The following is a 23,855-nucleotide window of genomic DNA, read 5'->3' on the forward strand; positions in this document are numbered from 1 at the left end:
ATTCGGATCGGAATTGCCTGGAACATATAGAGCAACTTTGGCAGAACAATCATCTTAACCAGGGCGGCCCTTCCGAACCAGGAGACAGAAAGAGGCCTCCAGCTCTGGAGGTCCCGCTTTACCGTCGCTAGGAGCGGTTGGAAATTTAGACTGAACAGATCTGCTATGGAGGAAGTGAGGTATATCCCCAGATATTTTATGGCCTTTCGCTCCCATTGTACCCGGAACAAGCTCTGCAGGTCCGTAGATCCTCCCCCTCCATCATTCAGGGCTAAGGCCTCAGATTTCGTGTAATTGATGGAGAGATTAGATAGAGAAAAGTGTTTGTTAACCCCTTGGGAACATATACTTATTGTTTTCATGTTGTAGACTTTGTGGAATTTACTAAAGTGAAAAAAGAACGCAGAAGTGATGACCCATTAATGTGTTACCAGGCTATGTAGGAGGCAAATATATGTAAGGGAAATAGGAAAACTTTTAGCAGCCTAATACAGAGTAGCAGGGTAGGTTAAACATGTCTAGTTCATAGAGAGCGAGGGGTTCATTTACTAAACGAAAATAAGCTGTTTACTTGCAAGGGAATTTGCACTTAGTTCCCCCTTAGTTCAGTGAATGAGGTGAAGTTCGGCTGACTTCCATCATCTAATTATGTACAAGCATAAATACTTTTTTTTTTTTTTACAATTTCTTCCATGTTATTGGGTATTTTTTTTCAAAGTGAATTTTCTCCACATTCACTAAGCAAAGGGAAAATTCCCTTGCAGAGTCAACAGCCTATTTGCCTTTAGTAAAGCAACCCCTTGACTCTGCATTTAAATTACAATCACACAACTAAATTAGATATGCAGTCTCCTACATTAAAATACGGAGACCACACTGGGAGATTAAATGCATTCATACCAATCAATAAAGGACAAACTTAAGCAGCATTAAATAATGACTTTCTTAAAGAAGTAGTCCAAACAGGAGATCACCCACCTTCTAAAGCATATACAAACCCCAGAACAAAAATGTCATATAGTGCAGCTTAACAGTTGTTAGATGTGGTGGCTGCATTAGTTGTTTCTTCAGGCTATGAACATTTTCTGCAAGTAAAGAAAATGTTTTCCTTTTGTCCTTGTAACTTTGTGTGCACCAAGCTAACATCTCAAACAATGTTATTAGCTTCCCCAGCTAGCATGTGTGAACAGTCCTCTTCTATGAAATGGAGAAAAGGATAGGGGGAGTTGTTCTGTAGTCTTGTCCTAGGGTGACACCGCTGCTTCTCCATAGCAATAGAACAGTTAGTGAGCATTGTCAATCACAACAAGTGTGTTACTGGCAGGATCACCAGGTAAGAATAATTAAAAAAACCTAAAATAAAGAACACTTATGAAGCCACTACATCTAAGAACTGGTATGATGCAATTTATTACATTTTTGGTTTTTGGGTTTAGACTCACTTTAAAATCACTTTGATACTGCTCATTTAAAAAACAACTCCGATAGAAAATGTATTAACCATTGTAGTGGGGCTACCGCTGCACTGCAAAGGTTAACTACCTGTTTTCATCCAGGGACTAAAATAAAAAAAAGTTATACCTACCCAATCCTCTAGCTAGCTCTTGGACTGGTCTTTTCTCCAGCCTTGCTCCCTTTTCACTGCAGTTGTCTAAGGTACCCAAGTCATCATGTTCTATATACAGTGTATAGACATGAGGACGTTGAGGGACATAACATCGCTGCAGCGGTGGAGGAGACAGGCTGGAGGAAGCACAGTCACAGTCTGCCAGATCTGTGGATTGGGTGAGCATAATTTTTATTTTAGTCCCTACAAAAACAAGCAGTTAACCTTTGCAGAGCACTGCAAGGGCCAATACAATTTTTTTCCCAGAGTTCTCCTTTAAAGTTCTGAGATGAGCAATTGCATGCTGAGCTATGTAAATATGTAGAGCAGTCCTAACCCACCAACTGAACTCTCCTTGCTGTCAATCACAGAGCAACTGAGCAATCTACATAGCACAGAACCATTTGGTGTTGGATGGATTCACTCTCATCCAGAAGAACATGTGAGAGCTTTTCGGAATATGGTTTCATGGAACTGCATAAAACAATAGATTGAGGTATACTGAGTAGACTTTCTGGCTTTCGAACAATCACATTTTTCAGTAGCATTAGCTTCTCACCAAGGGATTTCAATTGATTTCATTTGTTGCCTTCAGTTGCTCTTTAATGAAAAAAGTGACGTCACACTTAGCTATTACTGTGTCTTTCAGCTATATTAAAATATAATCCCTATACAAAAGCCAATGCTTTTAAACAACTCTTGACATGCATACAGTTAATACCTGTACCCTCTGTCTGTGTATAAATATTATGTTTTACAGCTGAACACCAGCTTGATCTTCAGTCTCGCACAGTTGTATGTACTCCTCTCATTTACTGAAACTGCATACTCTGGTTTCACTGCACGCTGCAAGCTTCTCATAATGTGTAGAATAAGCTGTAGCAAGTCAGACAGAAACTGCTTTGTTTTCTTGGCTGCAGCACATCCAGCATCATCTAACTTATTTTCAACTGGATTTCAGTTATTTCAATCATGGAGGCTCGGCATCACATGTGGGCATTACTTATGATGATCTGCATGCAAATACAGTCTGCCTAGGAACACCCACTCCTCCAGACTGACATCCAGCCATGTAGGCATTTTGATATTTGCATAACTCCTCCCAAGAGCCAACCCCCTGCTTGCATCAGAGCTGAGGGATCTTCAGAGGAGTACTGAGGCAGGATGCCGTGAGGCTTTCAGGAAGCTATGTGCAGCATCCTGTTGGCCCATCCCACCACCCATGATCTCTATAGAGAAGTTTAGAGACCCAGTGGTCACTAGGTCACTGGGTCTAAAATATGTATGTAATGATAATGGAAACGTTTAATTTTAAAACGTCACTCACATGTTGATGGGCGGGGGATTGAAAAAGACCCAGGAGTTGCCCACCCCTGCTCCAGGGCACATACCACTAGTTGATAACCTGTAATTTCTTACATACAGTATATTTGAATATATAAGCATGTGTGTCCCAAAGTCAAACTGTGCCAGAAATGCAACATATTAAGAATGTATCAAGAGGAACAGCCTAAAAATAACATTTACCAAATATGAACAAACTTCATATGCTAGGAATACCAATATTTGAAAGATGAAACTCACTGACAGGGTAGAGGGGCTTTTTAAAGGGTAGTCACTGAGTGTCAACTTTCAAGTGGACATCAAGACAAACAGATACAGTTAATACACTGTAATTGAGCTCAGCAGTTGTATGATTCACACACCTCTACTGTATTTCTCTATATTCTGGTTCAGCTTTTCACCTTGTCATCGCTTTGCTTCCAGTCTGCTTACTGGACAATCAATAGCCATCAAAACCCTGTCCAATGAGGAGGTAGGTGAGACAAGAAACTGTAAAGCAGAACAAGCCGAACCAAGTACTAGTAGAGTCATCTTTTAGGATGGTCAGTGTTGCAGGACTGTGGAAATCTTAACACTGGCTACACACATCTTTAAACATGTAAAACACAAATATATGTGCATTTTAAATATTACTGTAGCTGCTTGCTTTGAGTTGCACTTTAACAAATAACCAAACTGACATCTCCAACACATTGTCAAAAATTATGCCTTGTACATTTCCCAAAGCTGGAATTTATGGTTGTTCTCTAGGAAAAAGCTTGTATTAAAATTCAACCTAAAAAGATGTCTTGGGGTTGATTTACTAAAGGCAACTAGACTGTTCACTTTGCAATGGAATTCTCACAGTAAAGGTTTCCCTTTAGCTTAGTGAGTGAGTGAGTGAGTGAGGTGAAGCTCTGCTGACTTCCATCATCCAATCATGTGCAAGCAAAAATATTGCTTATTTATTTTCCTTGCTCGTGATTAGGTAAGCTATAAGAAAATTCCCACGCAAAGTGAAAATTCCCTTGTGAAGTGAACAGTTTGTTTGCTTTTAGAAAATTAGCCCCATAATGGTGTAAGCTACACAAACCTTGGATGCTGGGCAATGGAAAAAATATGGGGTAATTTTTTATCCATTAATCTACATCTGGACAGGTTTACATCTAGAAAAAGCCAAATAATTACTTCAAACCATGGCACAGTTGTTAGCAGTGAGGGATCTGTGATGGGACTGGGATTCATTAGACTTGACTGTTGACTAATTTATTTTTATTTATTTATTACAGTCAGGTATTTACAGTATATAGCACCGGCAATTTATGTAGTGCTTTACATACTGTACATTCACATCAGTCCCTACTCTCAAGAAGCTTACAACCTAAGGTCAATATACATACACAGAGTCAATTTAGTCAGGAGCCAATTAACCTACCAGCATGTCTTTGGAGTGTGGGAGGAAATCAGGGTACCTGGAGGAAACCCACACAAGCACAGGGAGAACATGCAAACTTCATTTTCATTTTATTTAGCTTTATTTTTTAGACATTTTTTCTTTTTTTTTTAACTTAACTTCTTAGCTCCTCTATGTGATAGCACATTAGAGATGACAGGTTCTCTTTAAGGTGACATTAGGGGTCTATTAGACCCCTAGTGTCACCTTTCCACTTTAATACCTTTAGCTGAGCAATGACAGCTGCCTGCTGAGGAAGCTGAATGTAAGCACAGCAGACAGTGTCTTGGAGAAATAGCCATGAAGCGTGCTCACATTGGGGAGGGGAACAGGGGGAGCAAAGCTGATGCAGCACCTGGCACACTCCAAGCTAGCTTCTGTGATGGACTACAATCTCAATACAAATTAGTAAAGCAAATGTAAGATTGTAGTCCATCACAGAAGTGAGCTTGGAGTGGTGGCTACTTTGCAACACACACAGGGACCACCCTCCCCAAGGAAGGACAGTGTCAACAACAATTCAGAGATGATTTGAGGATCTACAGCCGAGTGATACACAAATACGATACATTATTGTTAATAGTTAAGGCACTTGAATTCAATTTTAAGATTTAACTCCTGAATTTAGTAACACATTAAGTAGGGCACACATGGTAACATTTTGGCCAGTTCCTGATAAACCGGCCAAAATTCGCACAGTGGGTGCCCTTGTTGACATCCTTCCACCTGGCATCCCTCAATCAGCTGATCGAAGGAGCCGCTTGGAAAATTCTTGGTTGAATGGAGGTGCCAGCCAATTAGCGGCTAGCCCCGTTCGGATATTCTGATTGACTTTAGTGTCATTTTAAGTTTATGGCCAGCTATAGAGATTAAATGTCGCACACACACACACACACACACATACATTGGACTGGATGGACCTGTGCCTTTTTTCAGTCTTATATACTATGTAACTGTGATCCTGGTTATAACAACAAGCAGCACATCTAGTCCCACTAGGTCAGTGGTTTTCAACCATTCTAGGGCCGGGACCCCTTGGTAACATTTGTCAGCTTGTCAGCAAATTTAGGGATGCACCAATACTAGTATCTGTGCCTATACTGAGCATTTGGGCATGTAGTCATACTTGGCCAAATGCTCCGATACCGGAGCTGTCGGTCAGAGGGAGATTCCATGCACCCTTGCCACACTGCCAGTCAGCCGGGCTTCCTGACCAATCAGGAAGAAGGGTGGTGGGTCATGACCTGCCACCCGGCTTCCTCATTGGTCAAGTATGCAGTGCCACGGGCGAACATGAAACCAGCTTCCCAGCCAATCAGGAAGGTGGGCAGCGCCTCATCTTCCTGATTGGCCAGGAAGCCAGTCTCTCACGGCACTGTTTCCGATACTGAGAAACTGGTATCAGAGCACCCCTAATAAAATTAATTGCACTCCTCCTTCACTGTACAATGTACAGTATACACATGTTAAAAATGAATTACCCATGCTGCAACAGGGCTCCCCTTGAGATCATATTCCAGAAGAAATCTTTGCGGAGCCTTATCACTGCGTGTATCCCTCCGCCTCCTCAGCAGTTCAAATAAAGCCACGATCTGAGCCACTTGCTTAGTACTGTGGCATTCTCTGAACTGCTGAAGAGGAGAAGGAAGGAAACGGGCAGTGACGCAGCTCCACAAAGCTAAAAGACAGTCTTTTACCTTTCTGCTGCCTTACAATGGCGTGCGGCGGCGGTGCAGCTCAAGAGGGGCGGGGGTATGATGTCATGTCCCCGCTCTCTGTAGGCTGCTGCCGCGCGCCTGTGTGTCCTGCACAGAAGCCTGGCAAATTATTATTTTACAGAATTTTTATAGCGCCAACAGTTTGCGCAGCTCTTTACAATGTAAGGAAAACAATACAATTCAAGACAAGATGGTAAGGAGGGACCTGTCCGTGAGGGCTTAAATCAATAAACGGGCTACTGCAAGGACCCAGCGGCCACCCAGAGGTGAGAGGGTGCAGCTGCATCGCAAGGGACACCTGACCAGTCAGGGGAGACTATCCTCTGCTCTGCACGCACCTGCATAATTATAGCCATTCAGCAGAGGGGAGGAAGAAGTACAAGTGTACTGCGACCCCTAGCAAATTGTTAATACGAAATCACCTGCACTCCATACAGCGTACAGACCTTGGATGAAAGGACCCTAGCAAATTGTGTCGTGACTCCAGGTGAGTCCTGAGGGAGCGGGTACCACGTGACACCCCACCATCATCACACATCAGGGTGAAATCAAGCACTGTAACCTGCCGGCGGCCATCTTGGTGATGGGCGCCGGCAGAGAGAGGAGGGGGACGTTCACCTGGCGGAATAGGGCATGCCGCTGGGTTCCCTCCTCTCTCCTGCAACTGTCGGACTCTTGGGCCATGACCGAGTGCCCAACTTTTCAGAGGGGGTGACACCAAATTGACTGTCATTCCTCCAATGGTGTCACCCCCCCCCCCCTAGTGACGCCGCTGTGCGACCCCCAAGATTGAGAACCACTTCACTAGGCTGCCCAGTAAAGGCTCTGGCATTGAGGTCCATAGTTAGGAGCAGCATCTGGAATGATGAAGTTTTTCAAGGTGCCAGGTACAGGAAGCATCAAGCAGCAGCAGTAGACACAAGAGCTGGCACTCCTCTGAGCCATCCATAGAAGGGATGATGATGGGATCGCTCCTCTTTTCCTCTGCACGTGTCTCTCTGGATGCTGAATGTCTGTGTGTACCAGAGGGATGCTGCTGAGGCGGCTGGGTTAAAGCGGCTAAAAGTTGTGGATGACGCTTAGCGGAGAGCGGAGGGAAGGCTGGGCTGTACAGCGAGCGAGCCCCCTCCTCTCTTCTCCACACAAGTGATCCGGCCTGGGAGAGACAAGAGACCGAGCATCGCCCTGACCTCCCGTGTAGCAGGCTCCGCTGGAAGTAGGAACGGGCACAGCACAGCGCCCGGCATCCAGCGTCAGCTGTCACTTGCATTGTGCGAGTGTGTGTGTGTTGCTGCTTTCTCTTCTTCCTGCACTTCTCTGCTTCTCCCACCCAGTCTCCTGCCCCTCCTCTGTCTGCCTAGTCTGGATGCATCTGTCACTGAGGAGGGAAGAAGAAGAAGAAGAAGAGAAGGAAAGGGGGGCCATCCTCTACATTGGAACTTCCTTACTAAACAGGAGGAGGAGATCGTCCAAGGGCTAAGCCATGGAGTTGTGGAATAAAAAAAACCCAGAAGAAGCATCAACTGTAACAAAGAGTTAAATGCGTGCAGGAAATAAACCAAGGTGGAAACATCCATGATTTTTTAAAGGAAGGGGGATTTAATCTCCAGACGTAATCAAAGCGATTTCTTGCCTTTTTGGTGATTTTTGTATTTTATTTTTTGGAGTGGTGTTATTATCAGCCATTACTTTCCCCTGCAGCCTTATAGGAATTTCTTGTTGCATTGCCTATATACATATATTTTTGTATATGTGTGGTGGAATCACACTCAAAAAAATTCTTGGGTTCCTTCTGCCTTCATTTTGGTCTTTTTTTTGCAGACCGTGGTGGGTTTTATTTGATTATTTCTTTTGAATCAAGAGGGGAGGAGGTGGGGAAGGGGAGAGGGGTGGTTGCTGGTGTCTGTGCTGCTGCCTGTGCTGCTGCTGCTTGCTGCCTGTGCTGCTGCTGCTGCTAGTGTGGGTGCAATGGATGGCCCACGGTGCAATGGGTTTCGCAAGAAGAGGAGATCCAAATCCCAAAGGGATAGGGAGGTGAGGTCCAACGGAGGATTAGGGGTTGCCAGGACTGGTTCTTTGATTTCTTCTTCTGGATCTGAAAGAGAAGACAATGGGAACCCGGCTGCTTCTTCCTTGTCCAGACCAAAGCCCCCCAGGAGAAAAAGGAAAGAGTCCTCTTCGGCTGAAGAAGACATCATTGATGGATTTGCAATGGCCAGCTTTGTGACTTTTGAAGCATAGGGTTTGTGATGATGATGATGATGATGGAGTGACAGTGCCAGCTGTCAGCAGGTCTCACTCAGCCCTCCAGCGAGGAAGAGGTTAATTTCTCACAGCATAGCTAGGAATATGGAAATGAAGTGTCTGTGAAGTAGGCATAGCATGGATTCCTACCTGGATGTGATTAACTGGTTAACTGTTGTGGCTGACATCTAGATCCAATTTTCTTTTTATTTTCCCTGTGCTTTTTTCCCCCTGTGATCTGGGAGTGGTGGTGTTACCAGCGCATTGTTTGGAAAGACATAATGCTCCTCAGCGAGACTTGATTCCCATGCATTTCTGTGTACTGTATTTATCAATAAAATATCCATGCTACCCAAGCCTGGTACAGCCAGCACTCCCATTCTTGCTGGAGGGGTTAATGAGAAAATCAAATCCTCCCTGCTGACGTCCTGTATTAAAGGCTTGTCCTGCTATTGTCTGTGCAAAAGTGATTTTATTCTGCTTGCTGGCAAAAGCTTGTTTTTATGGATGAGACTCGGACACCTGCAGCGCTTTAACAAGAAAAATTGATAATATTTTCCCTCTTCGGATGTGTTTTGTTTCTTTTTCTTGTTCTGTTTGTAGCTGATTAGAAAACAATTGCAGATTGAAGTGTTTTCCTTCTAAAAGGGCTGAACTGGTAGAAAATATTGCTTTGTTTGCTCTTTGATGGCTTCTGTCTGTTTTGTTTATACCTCTGCTGCAATAATCAACTAGAAAAAAAATGTCACTGGCCTGTAAACTTTCCAGATTTGTTTTATGTGTCTAGTCATTTTGATTGATACTGTACAAGCCAACTTGCAGAGATATTTAAGGTTGCTGGCGAGCTTGCCTGGCTTGTGCTAGTAGTTTTGAAAGATTTGAATACATTGTTCAAGGTTATTTTGCAGAAAGATCAGTTGATATGTGATTTAGAAGATCTGTGCTCCTTATACTTGTAATTAGACTATATTCTAGTCATTTGTGCAAGCAAAGTACTTTGCAACACATTTCATGATATCTTATTTTGACATCTACCAATGCCATAAGTGTGACATTGACTTTTCTTGCCTCTGAAGTATTCTAGGAACTGACCGAGTACAGCTTATAAGCTTAAATTGTAGTGTTTGTTTGCCATTGATACTGAATGTGATTTGCATCATGTTTTGACCACACTTTTCCGATTCCACCAGCTGTTATTGTTTTTGTTAGCAGAATAAACATCTGCGTTTAGGGCACTGTACACAATTATGTTCATCCACTTGTTGAAACATGGATTCCAGACAACTGTATGTGTGCAACCAAAGAAATTTTCTTGGCTCTGCACTTGCCTCAATGGATTTGTTTTGTTGTAACTGTATTTGGGATGCATCCTGTTTGTTGGCAGAGCATGCTAAGGACATGAAATAATGGAAAAGCCGGCTACAGGTGTTGGCCAAGGCTTCCTTATTTCCTCAGCATCAAACTCTTTGGTGACACATCATGCACTTCTCTAATTTCACAATGATGAATGTGAGAAACCAGATCATCATAATTCAAAATACTAAAGTGTATTTGCATTTTTCAGATATTCAGTTTCCTGGGCTAGAGTTTTTGTTTTTACTATTATCTGTTTCCCAAAACAGGGCCTTGGTTTTTATACACTAGTTCTTTTGAGTATTGATAGAGGTGATGCTTTTAAAATGAATTGATATATGTGTTCTTGTAGAAGTATTGTATTATATTTTGCAAGACTGCAGCTTGACAATATAGACTATTCTTCTTGTCCATCTGTATGAATTGGGTGTTTTTTATTTTCCTGAAGGGTAAGGAAACTTTCCCATAAAGTTTCTTTAGTTTTTTTGGCAACACTCCCCAAGTAGGTCTAGCCCACTGCCACCACCCATGTTGATATACTCACCTAGAGCTCACTCTGAGGCTTACAGGCATTGTTTACATCCCTCCACTGACTTCTTGATCTGACATCTGACACCTATGCAGTTCAGCTTCATAAGCTTTTATGAGGCTCGTAGATGGACTAGCACCTATCCGTCTACCAGCCCCAACCAACAAACTGCGCAAGTGCGGTTGTTGGATCAAAAAGCCTGTGGAGAGATGTAATCAAATACCATGACCTCTAAGATCTAGGTACATATAGCAGTTTAGGGGGTGGGTGCAACAGGGTGAAAAACGTTGTGGGAAAGTTTCCCTATCCTTTAGGATAATGAAAAATGCCCAAAACATACAGTAGGGAAAGAAGAATAGTCTATATTCTTGTTATTAATAATAATATTAATAATAATAATAATAACAATAATAACAATACTTTATTTATTCAAAACGTACAAAAGTTAAAGTTGCAAAAGAAACATTGTTAAATTGATAGTACAGCAGGATATTGATAGTTAAACACTTTCACCTGCCATTGAGGGCAAAGTGTTGCCTCCCAATATCGCACCCCTCCCCAGCAAGGTATACTCATCGGTCTGTGCATCCTTGCTGCCTTACTGCTCAGTTGGAGCCCTCACCCCCATGCTGTAATTAAGCAGGGCTTCCAGGTATGAGGAAGCATGTGTCCTCCCCACATGACAGTGCTAATCTGGGTGAATGTGAAAGTTTTCAGACCTGATGATTGGCTAACAACACCATCTAAAACCCAGAGCTCACCCAGGATGGACTCCTGCAGTGGAGAAGAAGTGGTGAAGTGTGAATTGGTGAGTGCAATCCACTTGGGTAAGTTGATGGGCTATTAGGAGACACTTCCACTTGTATGCACAGGTGACAGTGCATCAATATCTTACTGTACTGTCAACTTAAGAAATATTCTTTTTGCAACTTTAACCTGTGTACTTTGTAAATAAATATAATATTCTTAATACCTTTATCTCATGGAGATGCAGCATCTATGGAGAGCACTGATGTCTACTCAGTAGGCTTACATCTGTTTACACAGGGTCATTAAACACATGAACCAAGTATATGTACAACTTTTGTACCGTCTGCAAGTTAAATGTCATAGCCTATTTAATATTTGTACCTTTATTCTCTTTATATTTGCATATTTGTATCTTAAATACTTGTATCAATATCTTTATACTATACAGTATATGGTTAATGCACTGTTTTTTATGTAATAGCTTGTTTAGGTTGCGTTGAGAAATGTTGCCATTAGGTGAAAGTATTTGAGATCTTATTTCCTGACTTTATGCATTGTGTCTATGTTGCAATCATTTATTATTGTTCTGTTGTGTATTATACTCTGGACTCTTTGTGGTGCTTCAGAATGTAATTATAACCTACAATAATAGGAATCATGAATGATGGAAGTGTAATATAATGACAGAAATTATTGTGTAATCTGTAAATTACATTTTAATGTACTGGTCATATTATAGAACTAATTACAGAGTTTATAGAAGAAACTAGCAATCATTTTGTCTATACACACTGTAATTTATTTAAAATAATGATCAGTGCATTTTGTATTCTTGGGATTATTTAGAAAACCATATGATGACTTTGAGGAGTATAATATTTTGCTGTATGCCACACAACTGGAGAGCACTGTTAAACAATAAAGTGCCTGTAGTTAGGATCCGTTCTGGTTCAGCTCTATTAAATTGAAAACGTCGTGCTCACTGTAATTGTGGGTTCAAATATTTCCAATTTTTGGTAACTATAAAAAACATATATATCTCTTTTGCAAGAGCTAGCCTAAAGTCAGGCTTTCAGGCCTGTGCCGTAAGGCGGTGGAAAGATCAATGATGATGTGTAGAATGCAGTGATGAAACAGAACTGATTAGGCTTCATCTTCTGTATCTATAGTAGTCTTTAAGTGTATTCTCACTCTTGCATCTAAATAACTCAATTTTTAAAAAAATTTGTTGCATGTTCCCATTTACATAGCATAACTATAATAAATAATAAAAAAAAAGGTTGCTTCCATTTTACTTTCTCTTTTCTGAAAACTCCAAAACTGACTTTTACTTTAGCTGTGCAATGGGAGCTAGGGAGTTATGTCATATTATTATATTATACATGATTTATATAGCGCCAACAGTTTGCACAGCAATTAATGTTACCATAATTAACCCTGTCTGTATTGTGCTGGCAGATCTCATTATCAGTTGTAAACTAGATTTGAACACTGTCTGTCTGCCTTAACAAAATGTTAAAGATCTAGGAGGCTGGCTTCTGCATTGTATGGTAATGACAACAAACTCATTCTATCCCCCTTTGTCTTGGGGACAGACTCACTCACGAAGTGTTCAGAGTAGCTTGCAGTCTGTCAAAAAGTACATCTAAAAGATAAGAAATATTTTTACAATTATTTTTAGGTATGCTGTGTTAATGGTAACACACAACAAACATGTAGTGGGGTTTTCTCAAATTTGACTGAAAAAGTGAAAATACACTTTGCCATCCAATTGGCACCTTTTGCCTACTAATATTTGCACAACAGCCTTGTGATTTGAACTGCCTTAACGTATACACTAATTTATTGTTTACATACAGTTTGTAGGGTCTATCAAATAATATAGAATCTAAAATCAAAAATACACCTTTTATATTTTGAAGCTTAATGATCCCTAATTGTGGGGGCTACATGTTTTCATTTTGTTGGGGTTTTTCCCCCTTTATATTCACATGATGATATTGCCAGACACACTATCATTTAGGATGACAATGCTAACTTGCTGTACTGTATACATGGAGGTGCAGCGTTGCCACCCCAGGACAGGAAGCGCATTAGGACTACAAACCAGCCCCTTTTTTTGTATCTGTAACATAGGAATTGATGTTCTGTGACTTCCAGAGAGAACTATTAAGGATGCTAACTGATAACAGTGCAGCACAGACAGAGTGCACAGAAACGTATGAGCTTGCAGGATTTGTGGCAGAATGAACAGTTCATTGTTAGGGATTCAATACACTTTTAACTAACTGTATACTTTCTTTGCAAATAGTGAAGTGCTCAGAAGATGCAGTGCTTCTTTAAATATTCCCTGTAGTCCTAGTTCTAATTGGAATGACATCCATAAGCTTCGGTGAAAAGGTCTTAACCATCAGTCTAGCTCCTCTAAGCAGTACAACCTCTGCATAAATATTGTCATAGGACACTCCTGCATTTTAATGTAGTGTAATTATCATGGATTTAATCTTTTCATTGCTAGCTTTATATACACTGTTGTCTATTCACTGTTTTTCCATTAATGAATAAGAATTACCCAGCTCTGTTGAAATAATTATTCATTATGACTTCCCTTAAGTTCATGATTTTATGTAATTGTTATTATGTACCCTATTATTATCAGTCATAAACAGTCCTTTGATGTCATTAAATGTGTAAGGACAAGCAACTGAAATTTGAAGGCTTCTTTATTTTAGTGTATCAGAGGTCAAAAACTACCTTTTTGATGTTGTTTATGTGATTTCATTCACTTTGCACTTTACCTAGATATTGTTCTGTAAAAACTGCAAGAACACTCAAAAAGAAAGTTGAGTATTTCTAAAAAATAATCTGTATTAAAAAATATGTAATATGAGCAAACCGGGTCTGATTTACCTAGGGACTAAGATTGCTCTTTGTGTCGCCTAATTTAGCTGCAAGGTAGTTTACTTATATTCACTAAAAGCAAGGACAATGCTCTCCAGCGTGCACAAGCAGCATGCCGCAATTCCAACAAGGGACTATGTGCACTGAAATTTATTGACACCAAATGCTCATCCTTCTGAGCCTAAAAGCCTCTTTTCAGAACCTACAACTCATAGCTCATAGAAGCACATGAACAGGGACTTCAAAATTGAATAGCATTTATGTTTTATGAAATATAAATATTGAATAATTGCTCTAATTATCGGGATTTGTAGATTGCTGAAGGGGGAGCAACAATGTTTACTGAGCGCTGGAAGAGTGATATAGTTTTGGATCACTTTAACTGAAGTTATATGGAATAAGGAACTAAACTAAAGTGAACTTTCTTTCTGTGGAGGATTTGTAATACTGTCCAGCCATGTTTGAGATTCATACCCCTTTGACCAGATATGACACCCAGAAGGGTGGTAGGTTGCATTGATCTGTTGTTTTTTTGCAATTGAAAGCTGGCTTAAAGCAGTGTCAATGACCTGAACATTATTTGTGTATGGCCAGCACAGAGCTTTCCCTTTTTTACCAGACATACCTCTTCTACACACAACACTGTGCATCTCATAACAGGTTATTGGATACAGTTCTAACAATACTCCAAGACTGGCTTTTTTTCATTATTGTTTATATACGTTTAAGTATGTTAGGAAAGGCTGCTTCATATGTAGGCCCTTTACATTACCTTTCAAAATATTGTCCCGATGGAAATATCAGATCTATTGGAAATTGATTGGGCTAAATTAACCTTTCCCTCTGTTAAAGAATGTTTTCATTGAAAATGGACATTCCCGCCTGGTATAAAAATGTAATCAAATTCAACAAAATTGATCTTTCCCTTGTCATTTATTTGAAAGAATAGGTTGTTTCTTGTGATGTGTTCAGCCAGCTTTACTCCTAGATGCCTTAGGCCTGTTATACCTAATGCTTAAGGTGTACATAAATCTTAACAATCAACTTCTCTTATTTGCTCCTTTTTGGTTTGTTAATATGCCATTGAAAGTGTTTTATTATATATGTTCAATAAGTGCAAAATGTTATTGATTCTGCCACTTATTGATCCTGCTAACTTAGTGAGCTGAGAATGTTGCACTAAAATCTCAAACATTGTTATCAGCACTGTTCAGTTAGCCAGATTCCCCCCTGTGTTATGTGTTCTGTGTGGTGGCATTGCTGCTCCTTCATAAATATAGTCAGTGAGTAAGCTTTGTCACCCTAAGACAGAAATTGTTTTACAAGCAGGATCATCAAGTAAAAATACTTGGAAAAAAAGCTGATGGAAAAAATACTAATGCAGCTACTAAATTCTAAGGACTGAAAAGATATAGTGGGGGAAGATTTATCAAAACAGGAGCAGACAGAATCTGGAGTGCTTGCCCATAGTAACCAATCAGCTTATCTCTTCTGTTTGTTAAGTTAAGCTTTGGAAATGAAAGAGAGAATCTGATTGGTTGACATGCACAGCTGCTCCAGATTTTGTCTGATCTAATTTTGATAAATTCCCCTCATTGTATATTAAAATAGATTTTGGCCTCTATTTGGATTGTAGTTGCCGTGGTGATACACAGGTGATCAGCTATGACACCAGCCATTTTGGGGCTTGAAAGTTGAGAGCTGAAATATGCACCTTGGCAGTTGGCATGCCTTAAAAGTAACTGATATGGAAGTCATTCAATTGGTGGGTAAAGTTCTGATTTAAATGTTTGGTCTTTGTTTTTGTACACTTTAATGTAGTCCTACCCATGTATATTGTGCATAATTATTTTATTAAAAGATGCACTTTACAAACAAATCATACTGCTAGCTAATGTTTTTTTGCTGCCCCTGAAGGCAAGTAATAGAAAACATATTTTTAAATATGCAGAAAATATATTTTTCTGCTTTCATGAATTACAGGTTTTTTCATGAAGAGTAGCATGTGATTTGTTCTTACTGAATGGTGTTTATGTATTTTACTGGAGAAAATTGACTAAAGTCAGCACAGAATATAAACTATCCTGTGCTTAACGTTCATTTGCATGCTTCTACAAAGTGCCTGGCAAAATAGAATCTTTACCAGATTGCACAAGGTGATCTTAAGTCGAGACATTTCAGGATTGGCTTTGTGTATTTTTGACCAGCTTGTCCTCTTATATTCCTATGACTAGGGATGAGCTTCAAGTTCAGGTCGACCTGAACCCAAGCTGTTCGCACTTTGCAGAACGGGCAAATGGTTTGGTCTGTCTGCCCGTCAGACCTTTGCCTGTATCCTAGCAAACAGTGATGCTGTGCACCCCACACACCATCATTGGTTGACTGGTGGCTGAGACACAATGTGTCATTGGTTGGTTGCTAGGGTGCAGGCAGGCACAGCATAACAACCTATGATGTTGTAGGGTTACCAGTGTCATAGCAACCAATGCCACTGTGCAGACCTGTGCAGTGTCAGTGTCTCTGGCTGCTAGGACAAAAGCAACCCCAAAGCCTTATCGGTTGTTGACGCTGTGTGGACCAGCTGCTAGTAACCTAGCAACTAATGACACCAGGCAGGTCACACAGCATCATTGGTTCTTATGGTGAGCCTGTCTGCATCCTAGCAATCAATGATTCTGTGTCCGAGCCACTAGTGTCCTAGCAACCAGTGACACTGTGTAAGACGCATAACATCATTAGTTGCTAAGGCACAGGCAGTCCTGGTTTCGGTTCACATGAACATTCAACAAACCTGGATTTCTGGCTGCGTCAGTGAACATCCAAAAGAAATTAGCCCAGGCCAGTTTACTCATCACTACCTATGACCTTTGTTTGACTTAAAACTAGGGAACGTGTGTATATTATGGAGGAAGTGCCTTGATTAATATTAACATTAATATTAACATAAGGAATAATAATAGAGCTTTTTATGTGCTATGTGTAATGGATAAGGACTATGTTTAATTGTCCTCTTGCTGGGAGCAGGCATCAAGGATACTTTGAAAGCAACTCTCCCACCATTATTGTATGAGATACAATCTAGATGAAAAGCTAAAGGCTAGATATGTTTATTGAAGCTTGGCAATTAAAACACTTGCATAGCACTATTTTGCAGTACTGAACTTGCATCTTGCTTGTTACAGTGATATCAGATTAAGTGTATAGAGATTTGGCAGGGGAAAACCGTATTATCTAGACTGAAATTTTCCTCTTATAGCCTAACATCTCCTTACCATATATGATAAATGGAGCTTCCTCTATCGTCATAAACATACATGATTATGGGTTAAAAGCATGCAGGGTTCTGTGAGTATTGATGGGTAAAGAGATAGTTAGATAGTCTGAAGTCATTTCCATAAATCTGAATGTGGTCTATAATTTAATCCCTAGCCACTCATACTCTTACTTTTCCTCGATAGCATGATCTGCATATTAATGTGAAAGGAAGTATAAACAAAGGCAAGACAAAGAGCAATTCATATACTGTATATTTGTTTTTAGGTGTTTTGAAGCTGAAGTTTAATCTGCTTATATTTTGCCTTCTCTGGTCCCTCCTTCACCCCTCTTCAACATACGAATGAAATGTTTAAATTAAACCTACTTTCATTACACACTTTTTTTTAGACCCAGTGGTGTCATCACTGGGTCTCTGGTTTTCCTCTCTAATGCAGGCAGATTATGGCTGGTGAGAGAAGCTGGCAAGGTGCTGTACATAGCTCCCAGAAAACATCACAGACCCTCTCCTTAGCGCTCCTCTCAAGACCCCTCAGTCATCATGCAGTGGCTCTAGATATATATAGAATTTAATGATTGTAAGAAACAAGCTGAGAAAAGTCAGTTTAGGGAAAAATGCTAGATGATGCTGAATGTTCTCCAGCCAGGAAATGAGGCAGGCTCTATCTGACTTGCTGTAGCGTTTAATGCACATTGTGAGAAGCTCACAGTGTGTAGGGAAATCAGAGAAAACTATTTCATTTCTGGAGAGGAGCTTGTACAAAGTGTGCAAGACTGAAAGTAAGGCTGGTGTTCAGCTTTAACCAATGAAGTTATTAGACTGCAATAGTATTCACTTATTGCTCCTTATTTTGCCCACTTATTGCTCCTTATACTGCTCACTTTATTGCTTCTTATATGCTCACTTATATTGCTCATTTAAGTGTACTTGGGGTAAGCATAATTGAAATGCATCCACATGTACAAGTAGAGTCTGGCCTTTCGCCCTCCTATGTTCTTAACCTCCCCATTAAGGCCACCCAGTTCATTATAGGACTAGTAGGGAGGCTCAGAAGGTGGAAAGATGAACTTTGAACATTTACTGCAGACACTGAAATTCAACTAAAACGTCTGCTGCGTATACTGCTGGGTCTACTGATCGTTTTTATATTGCAGTTTGCCTAAACATAGCCTCTGCTTATATATATTTGTTTACATGCTCTGTTTAAATTGCCGAAGTTGTGACAGATTTCCTTTAACGGTAGATTGCTAGCTACCAGAAAAATGGAAATATGTTTTACCAAAGAGAAAAAGGGACTCTTTCACATCAACCACACATTTATAAGCATTCACAAAATACCTGAACACAAATCCAAAACATATATAGTTTCCCAAAATGTTAGGTAGATGCTACCGGTAAAAAATATGTAATAAAGTGTCACTAAAATAATAAAACTAAAACTTTGTATTTGCTTTAGCATGCCGTTTTAACATCTCCCAACCTGAAATATTCAATTTCTACTATTAAACCCCCCCCCCACTAAAAACTTAAAATAGATGCTGGAACTACATTCACATACATTCCTGTTTGCCTTTGTCCACATTTCTTTCTGCGTTCCTAATATCTCCCATTGTAGTCACACATGCAGAAGTGCTCCGATACTAGTGCATTGGTTTTTTTTCACTATTCCCTCACAGCTCCACCCCTACTTCCTAATGTCCTACCCACATCCCCATCCCTACCCACCACCCTACTGTACCAGCCTCTCCTACAGCCTGTAGCCCATCTACATGTTACATGTGGCACAAGGTATTGTAGGAGATTAACGCGGACTGAGATGACCTGGAAGCACGAAAACCCAGCAAAAGCTGCTACTTAGAAGAGCAAGAATATGCAGTGTTTTTAAAAGTAAAACAAATATTTTGGAGCATAAAAACAAAACATTTTTATTTATTTCACAATGCTTGCCCTGAATACCTAATGCTGATGCCTTTTATATCTCCTTTAACCTAATGACATGAACATTTGTTCATCTTTTCAATAAAATAACCCCATGCTATACATTGCCATATGAAAACAAAATGCTGGCGAACCCCCTCAGTTTAGAGTCATGTTATGTATTCCACTATACCTAATTCCTAACAATCTCACTGGCCAGTAATACGCTAACAGGTCTGACGTACACATAGTCAGCTGTGTGCAGGTCCCTCTTTTTTCATCAATTTGTTTGTTGTTTAACTTGGCGGGAAGCCATACAGGAGATGCTGAAGAACACTGCAGTTTTATAGGAGGTATCACTGTGAAATGTATACTGCAAAAAAAAAAAAAAAATCTAGGTTGTTTTGCCAAATAAAAGGTAGAAAGTTGCTTCGCTGTAATGTGAGATTTCCTGCACACTCTGATATTTCACATCATGTTACGTTATTTCATTTGATAGTTTTTTTAAAGAAAAAATAGTAAATGGTTATCTGTTAACAGTGAGGCTGCAGAGATCAGTTAGGCTGGGTTCACACCTAGGCGTATCGAATATGCGCGTTTGTCGCGCGTTTCGTGCCGCGCGTTTTTACCGCGATTCACGGTAAAAAATACCTGTGACAAACGTGCGTTTCCGAGGGCTACCTGGCTGTATCCCAATGGATACGCGCGGCAAATACGCCCCAAAGAAGCTCCTGTACTTCTTTGGGCGTAGGGCGTTTTGCAGCGCGTTCCTACGCGCTGTAAAACGCCCAGGTGGGAACCATGCCCATTGGTTTTCGCATGTTGAGCGTTTGACAGATTGTAGGAACGCGCTGTAAAACGCCCAGGTGTGAACCAGGCCTTAGTGCCATTCCTTGTGCTCTGAGGTCAGGTTTATGGTTCTTCTTAGGATACTCAGAATGAGCATATTCCATTAACAAGGATGTACTTTATTCAAAAGTGCATTCATTAAAAAGCTGATCCCAAGAAAAATAGCTACAGTTCTAGAAAACAGTTACACTATGCCACCTGGTTTTGTCCTGCTAGCTGCGGTGGAAACATTTAAAGGAGAAATGGAAATTTCGTTGGTCCTAGTTTTGTTCTGCTAGCCGCTAGTAGCCATTGAATGTGCTAAACAGCCTGTGCATGCAAATCTTGCTTATTATGTCTTCTTTATATCTTGGTACAAAAAACTCACACAAAACTTACATTACATGTACTTACAAGTACAAGTTGTACAAGTTTTTGTAGTAAGAAACAAACAGGACATAACAAACAAGATTCGTGCAGAGCCTACTTTGGATCTATCTATCTATCTATCTATCTATCTATCTATCTATCTATCTATCTATCTATCTATCTATCCATATATATCTATAGTGCACAAGTCATATATCTGCAGCACCTCATGTAGTATTTATTTATATATAATCCATATGTCAATAGTTCAACAGTTTCGTACTGATATTAATCCTTCCTCAGGCAAGGCATATCTAACCACAAGTTGTACAACAACAAATTAAATACTCATTGCAACCGGAAATACAACACACTTCTATTCCATAATACTATATTACAACTTGCAGAGCCATTTAAACATCGCAATTAATTCAACATATCCATATTAGAAGGCATATTCACAGAGACTAGGGCTGCAACAACTAATCGACATAATCGATTATAATCGATGATTGAAAAAGTTGTCAACTTTTTCAATCATCGATTAATCGGTTTCCGATTGGTTGGCCCTGTTCACGGCTCCACACACGCTGCGCGCCACACCTCCCCACCTCTTGCTCGCCGCTGCCAGACCCGCCCGCCCTCATCCACGCTCCGCACCTCCTCCCTGCCTTACGCTCACCACCCAGCGCTGTAAAACGCCCAGGTGTGAACCAGGCCTTAGTGCCATTCCTTGTGCTCTGAGGTCAGGTTTATGGTTCTTCTTAGGATACTCAGAATGAGCATATTCCATTAACAAGGATGTACTTTATTCAAAAGTGCATTCATTAAAAAGCTGATCCCAAGAAAAATAGCTACAGTTCTAGAAAACAGTTACACTATGCCACCTGGTTTTGTCCTGCTAGCTGCGGTGGAAACATTTAAAGGAGAAATGGAAATTTCGTTGGTCCTAGTTTTGTTCTGCTAGCCGCTAGTAGCCATTGAATGTGCTAAACAGCCTGTGCATGCAAATCTTGCTTATTATGTCTTCTTTATATCTTGGTACAAAAAACTCACACAAAACTTACATTACATGTACTTACAAGTACAAGTTGTACAAGTTTTTGTAGTAAGAAACAAACAGGACATAACAAACAAGATTCGTGCAGAGCCTACTTTGGATCTATCTATCTATCTATCTATCTATCTATCTATCTATCTATCTATCTATCTATCTATCTATCCATATATATCTATAGTGCACAAGTCATATATCTGCAGCACCTCATGTAGTATTTATTTATATATAATCCATATGTCAATAGTTCAACAGTTTCGTACTGATATTAATCCTTCCTCAGGCAAGGCATATCTAACCACAAGTTGTACAACAACAAATTAAATACTCATTGCAACCGGAAATACAACACACTTCTATTCCATAATACTATATTACAACTTGCAGAGCCATTTAAACATCGCAATTAATTCAACATATCCATATTAGAAGGCATATTCACAGAGACTAGGGCTGCAACAACTAATCGACATAATCGATTATAATCGATGATTGAAAAAGTTGTCAACTTTTTCAATCATCGATTAATCGGTTTCCGATTGGTTGGCCCTGTTCACGGCTCCACACACGCTGCGCGCCACACCTCCCCACCTCTTGCTCGCCGCTGCCAGACCCGCCCGCCCTCATCCACGCTCCGCACCAGGGCTACAGCAGTTTTTTGTATTTTTTGTATATAGATATATATCTTTGCAGTCCATCTGGGATAGATAACCATACTACAGCTAATTGTGTTTGATTACTGTTGGGCCTATTCAATTATGTGCAAATTTAAACAACCTTAGAGGATAAGTTCACCTTTTGCAAAAACTAAAGAAATGCATAATTAATAATATATTAAAAAATGCATTTAATATTTGCATTCAAGCCTGGAAAGCATTGCAATTGTGATAACTCGATCACAGCTGCTAAGCTCAGGGTTCTGCACATTCTCTCCCAGGCAGAGCTCGTACTGAAGTACAGAGTTTAAGTTAGGAGAGATGGGGAAGGATGGCTGGACTTCAAGCTGCATTAAATCACCTCATACAGCGTCCAGCCGTCCTTGTTCTAGGTAGATGCGGGAATATGGGCAGCTCTGTATACTGCTTTTTTAACATTGGATGTGAGCCACATGGGTTTTACTTTTACCCTTTTAAACTTACTGGAATATATTATCTAAAGCCCGTACAGCAGCCAAAGGTGGCAAGCGGCTCAAGCTGAGCGGAAGGCATATGCTTTGGCTCGACTGAGCCAAAGTGACACCCAACGCGGGGCAAACGGCCTGCCGAAGGGCTGGCCATAAGCCCCGCAAATGACAGCTGGGCAGAGCCAGCCGTGATCTCACTGCTGGCTCCACCCAGTTGTAATGACAGATCAGTGTCCCAAAATGTCCTTGGGATAGGGATGTCCCGATGCCACTTTTTCAGGCCCATGCACAAGTACTTCCCCTCATGTACTTGCCGATACCAATTACTGATACTTTTTCTTAAAGGGACAGGAATTTTAAATGATCCATAGTACAACTACATGTTCTGTACTATGGATCATGATTTAACCTATTCATGTTAGCAGCGGAGAATTGTAACTCTATTGTTGGAGTGTAGTGGAGGTATGTGCTGTATATATGTACTACATATACATTACACACGTCCAGTACACTATAGCAATACATTTACAGCTAGCCCCGTCCCAGCTTCCCTCACTCACAGTTTCACGCCGATCCCTGTTGCCTCACGCGGTGCCTCTCATAGTTGGCGCTGGGCAGGATCGCTTCATCGCATCTCGGTGCTCAGCTTGTGGGAGGCGCTCACTAGACATGTGCGACTCGTTTCGTTCCGAATCGAAATTCGGACGAATTTTCAGAAATTCGGACATTCGGATGTATCCGAATTCCGAATTACAGACATAACGAATGCAAACGAATCCGAATTTCCATTTCCGAAATTCGGTAGCGGTAGTTCGAACGTTCGTTTCGTTTTCGGTTCTTATTAGTTTCTTATTCGTTTCGTTCGTTGGAGCAAAGTGACAGAGAAGGAGAAAAACATTTTTTCCCCCTCAAATGTCACTTTTCTGCAAACGAATGAAACGAATAAGAAACGAATAAGAACCGGAAACGAAACGAACGTTCAAACTACCGCTACCGAATTTCGTCCAAATCCGAAATCCGAATTGACTTTCACACCCGAATCCCGAAAAACGAAATAACACAGATCCGAATTTAAAACGAAACGAAACTAAACAAATTTTTTGGCAGTGCACATGTCTAGCGCTCACAATTCTGCCTTGCTAACATGAATGGGTTAAATTATGATCCGCAGTACATATGTCCTGTACACTGCAGTAATAGAGTTACAATTATCCCCTGTTAACATGCATAGGTTAAATCATGATCCATAGTACATGACATGTAGTTGTACTACGGATCATTTAACCCATTCATGTTAGCAGGGGATCATTGTAAATCTAATGCTGCAATGTACGGGACATTTGTGCTGTATATGTACAGTACATATAGATATACAATTCTGCACTGCTAACATGAATGGGTTAAATGATC

General features: G+C 40.5%; 1 protein-coding gene across 1 annotated transcript in view; it reads left to right on the forward strand.

The window, feature by feature from the left end:
- The first annotated feature begins 8,000 nt into the window (after positions 1–8,000).
- AUTS2 (autism susceptibility candidate 2) overlaps positions 8,001–23,855 on the forward strand; it is a 1,207,424-nt gene continuing 1,191,569 nt past the window's right edge. The window contains exons 1-2 of the mRNA XM_018557876.1: positions 8,001–8,334; positions 23,052–23,059. Coding sequence (XP_018413378.1) covers positions 8,069–8,334; positions 23,052–23,059 — 274 coding nt within the window. The 5' untranslated portion in view covers positions 8,001–8,068. The remainder of the gene's footprint in view (positions 8,335–23,051; positions 23,060–23,855) is intronic.

Source organism: Nanorana parkeri, unplaced genomic scaffold (genome assembly GCF_000935625.1).
Source record: "Nanorana parkeri isolate BGI_ZX_2015 unplaced genomic scaffold, ASM93562v1 scaffold308, whole genome shotgun sequence".
Classification (NCBI taxonomy): Eukaryota; Metazoa; Chordata; class Amphibia; order Anura; family Dicroglossidae; genus Nanorana; species Nanorana parkeri.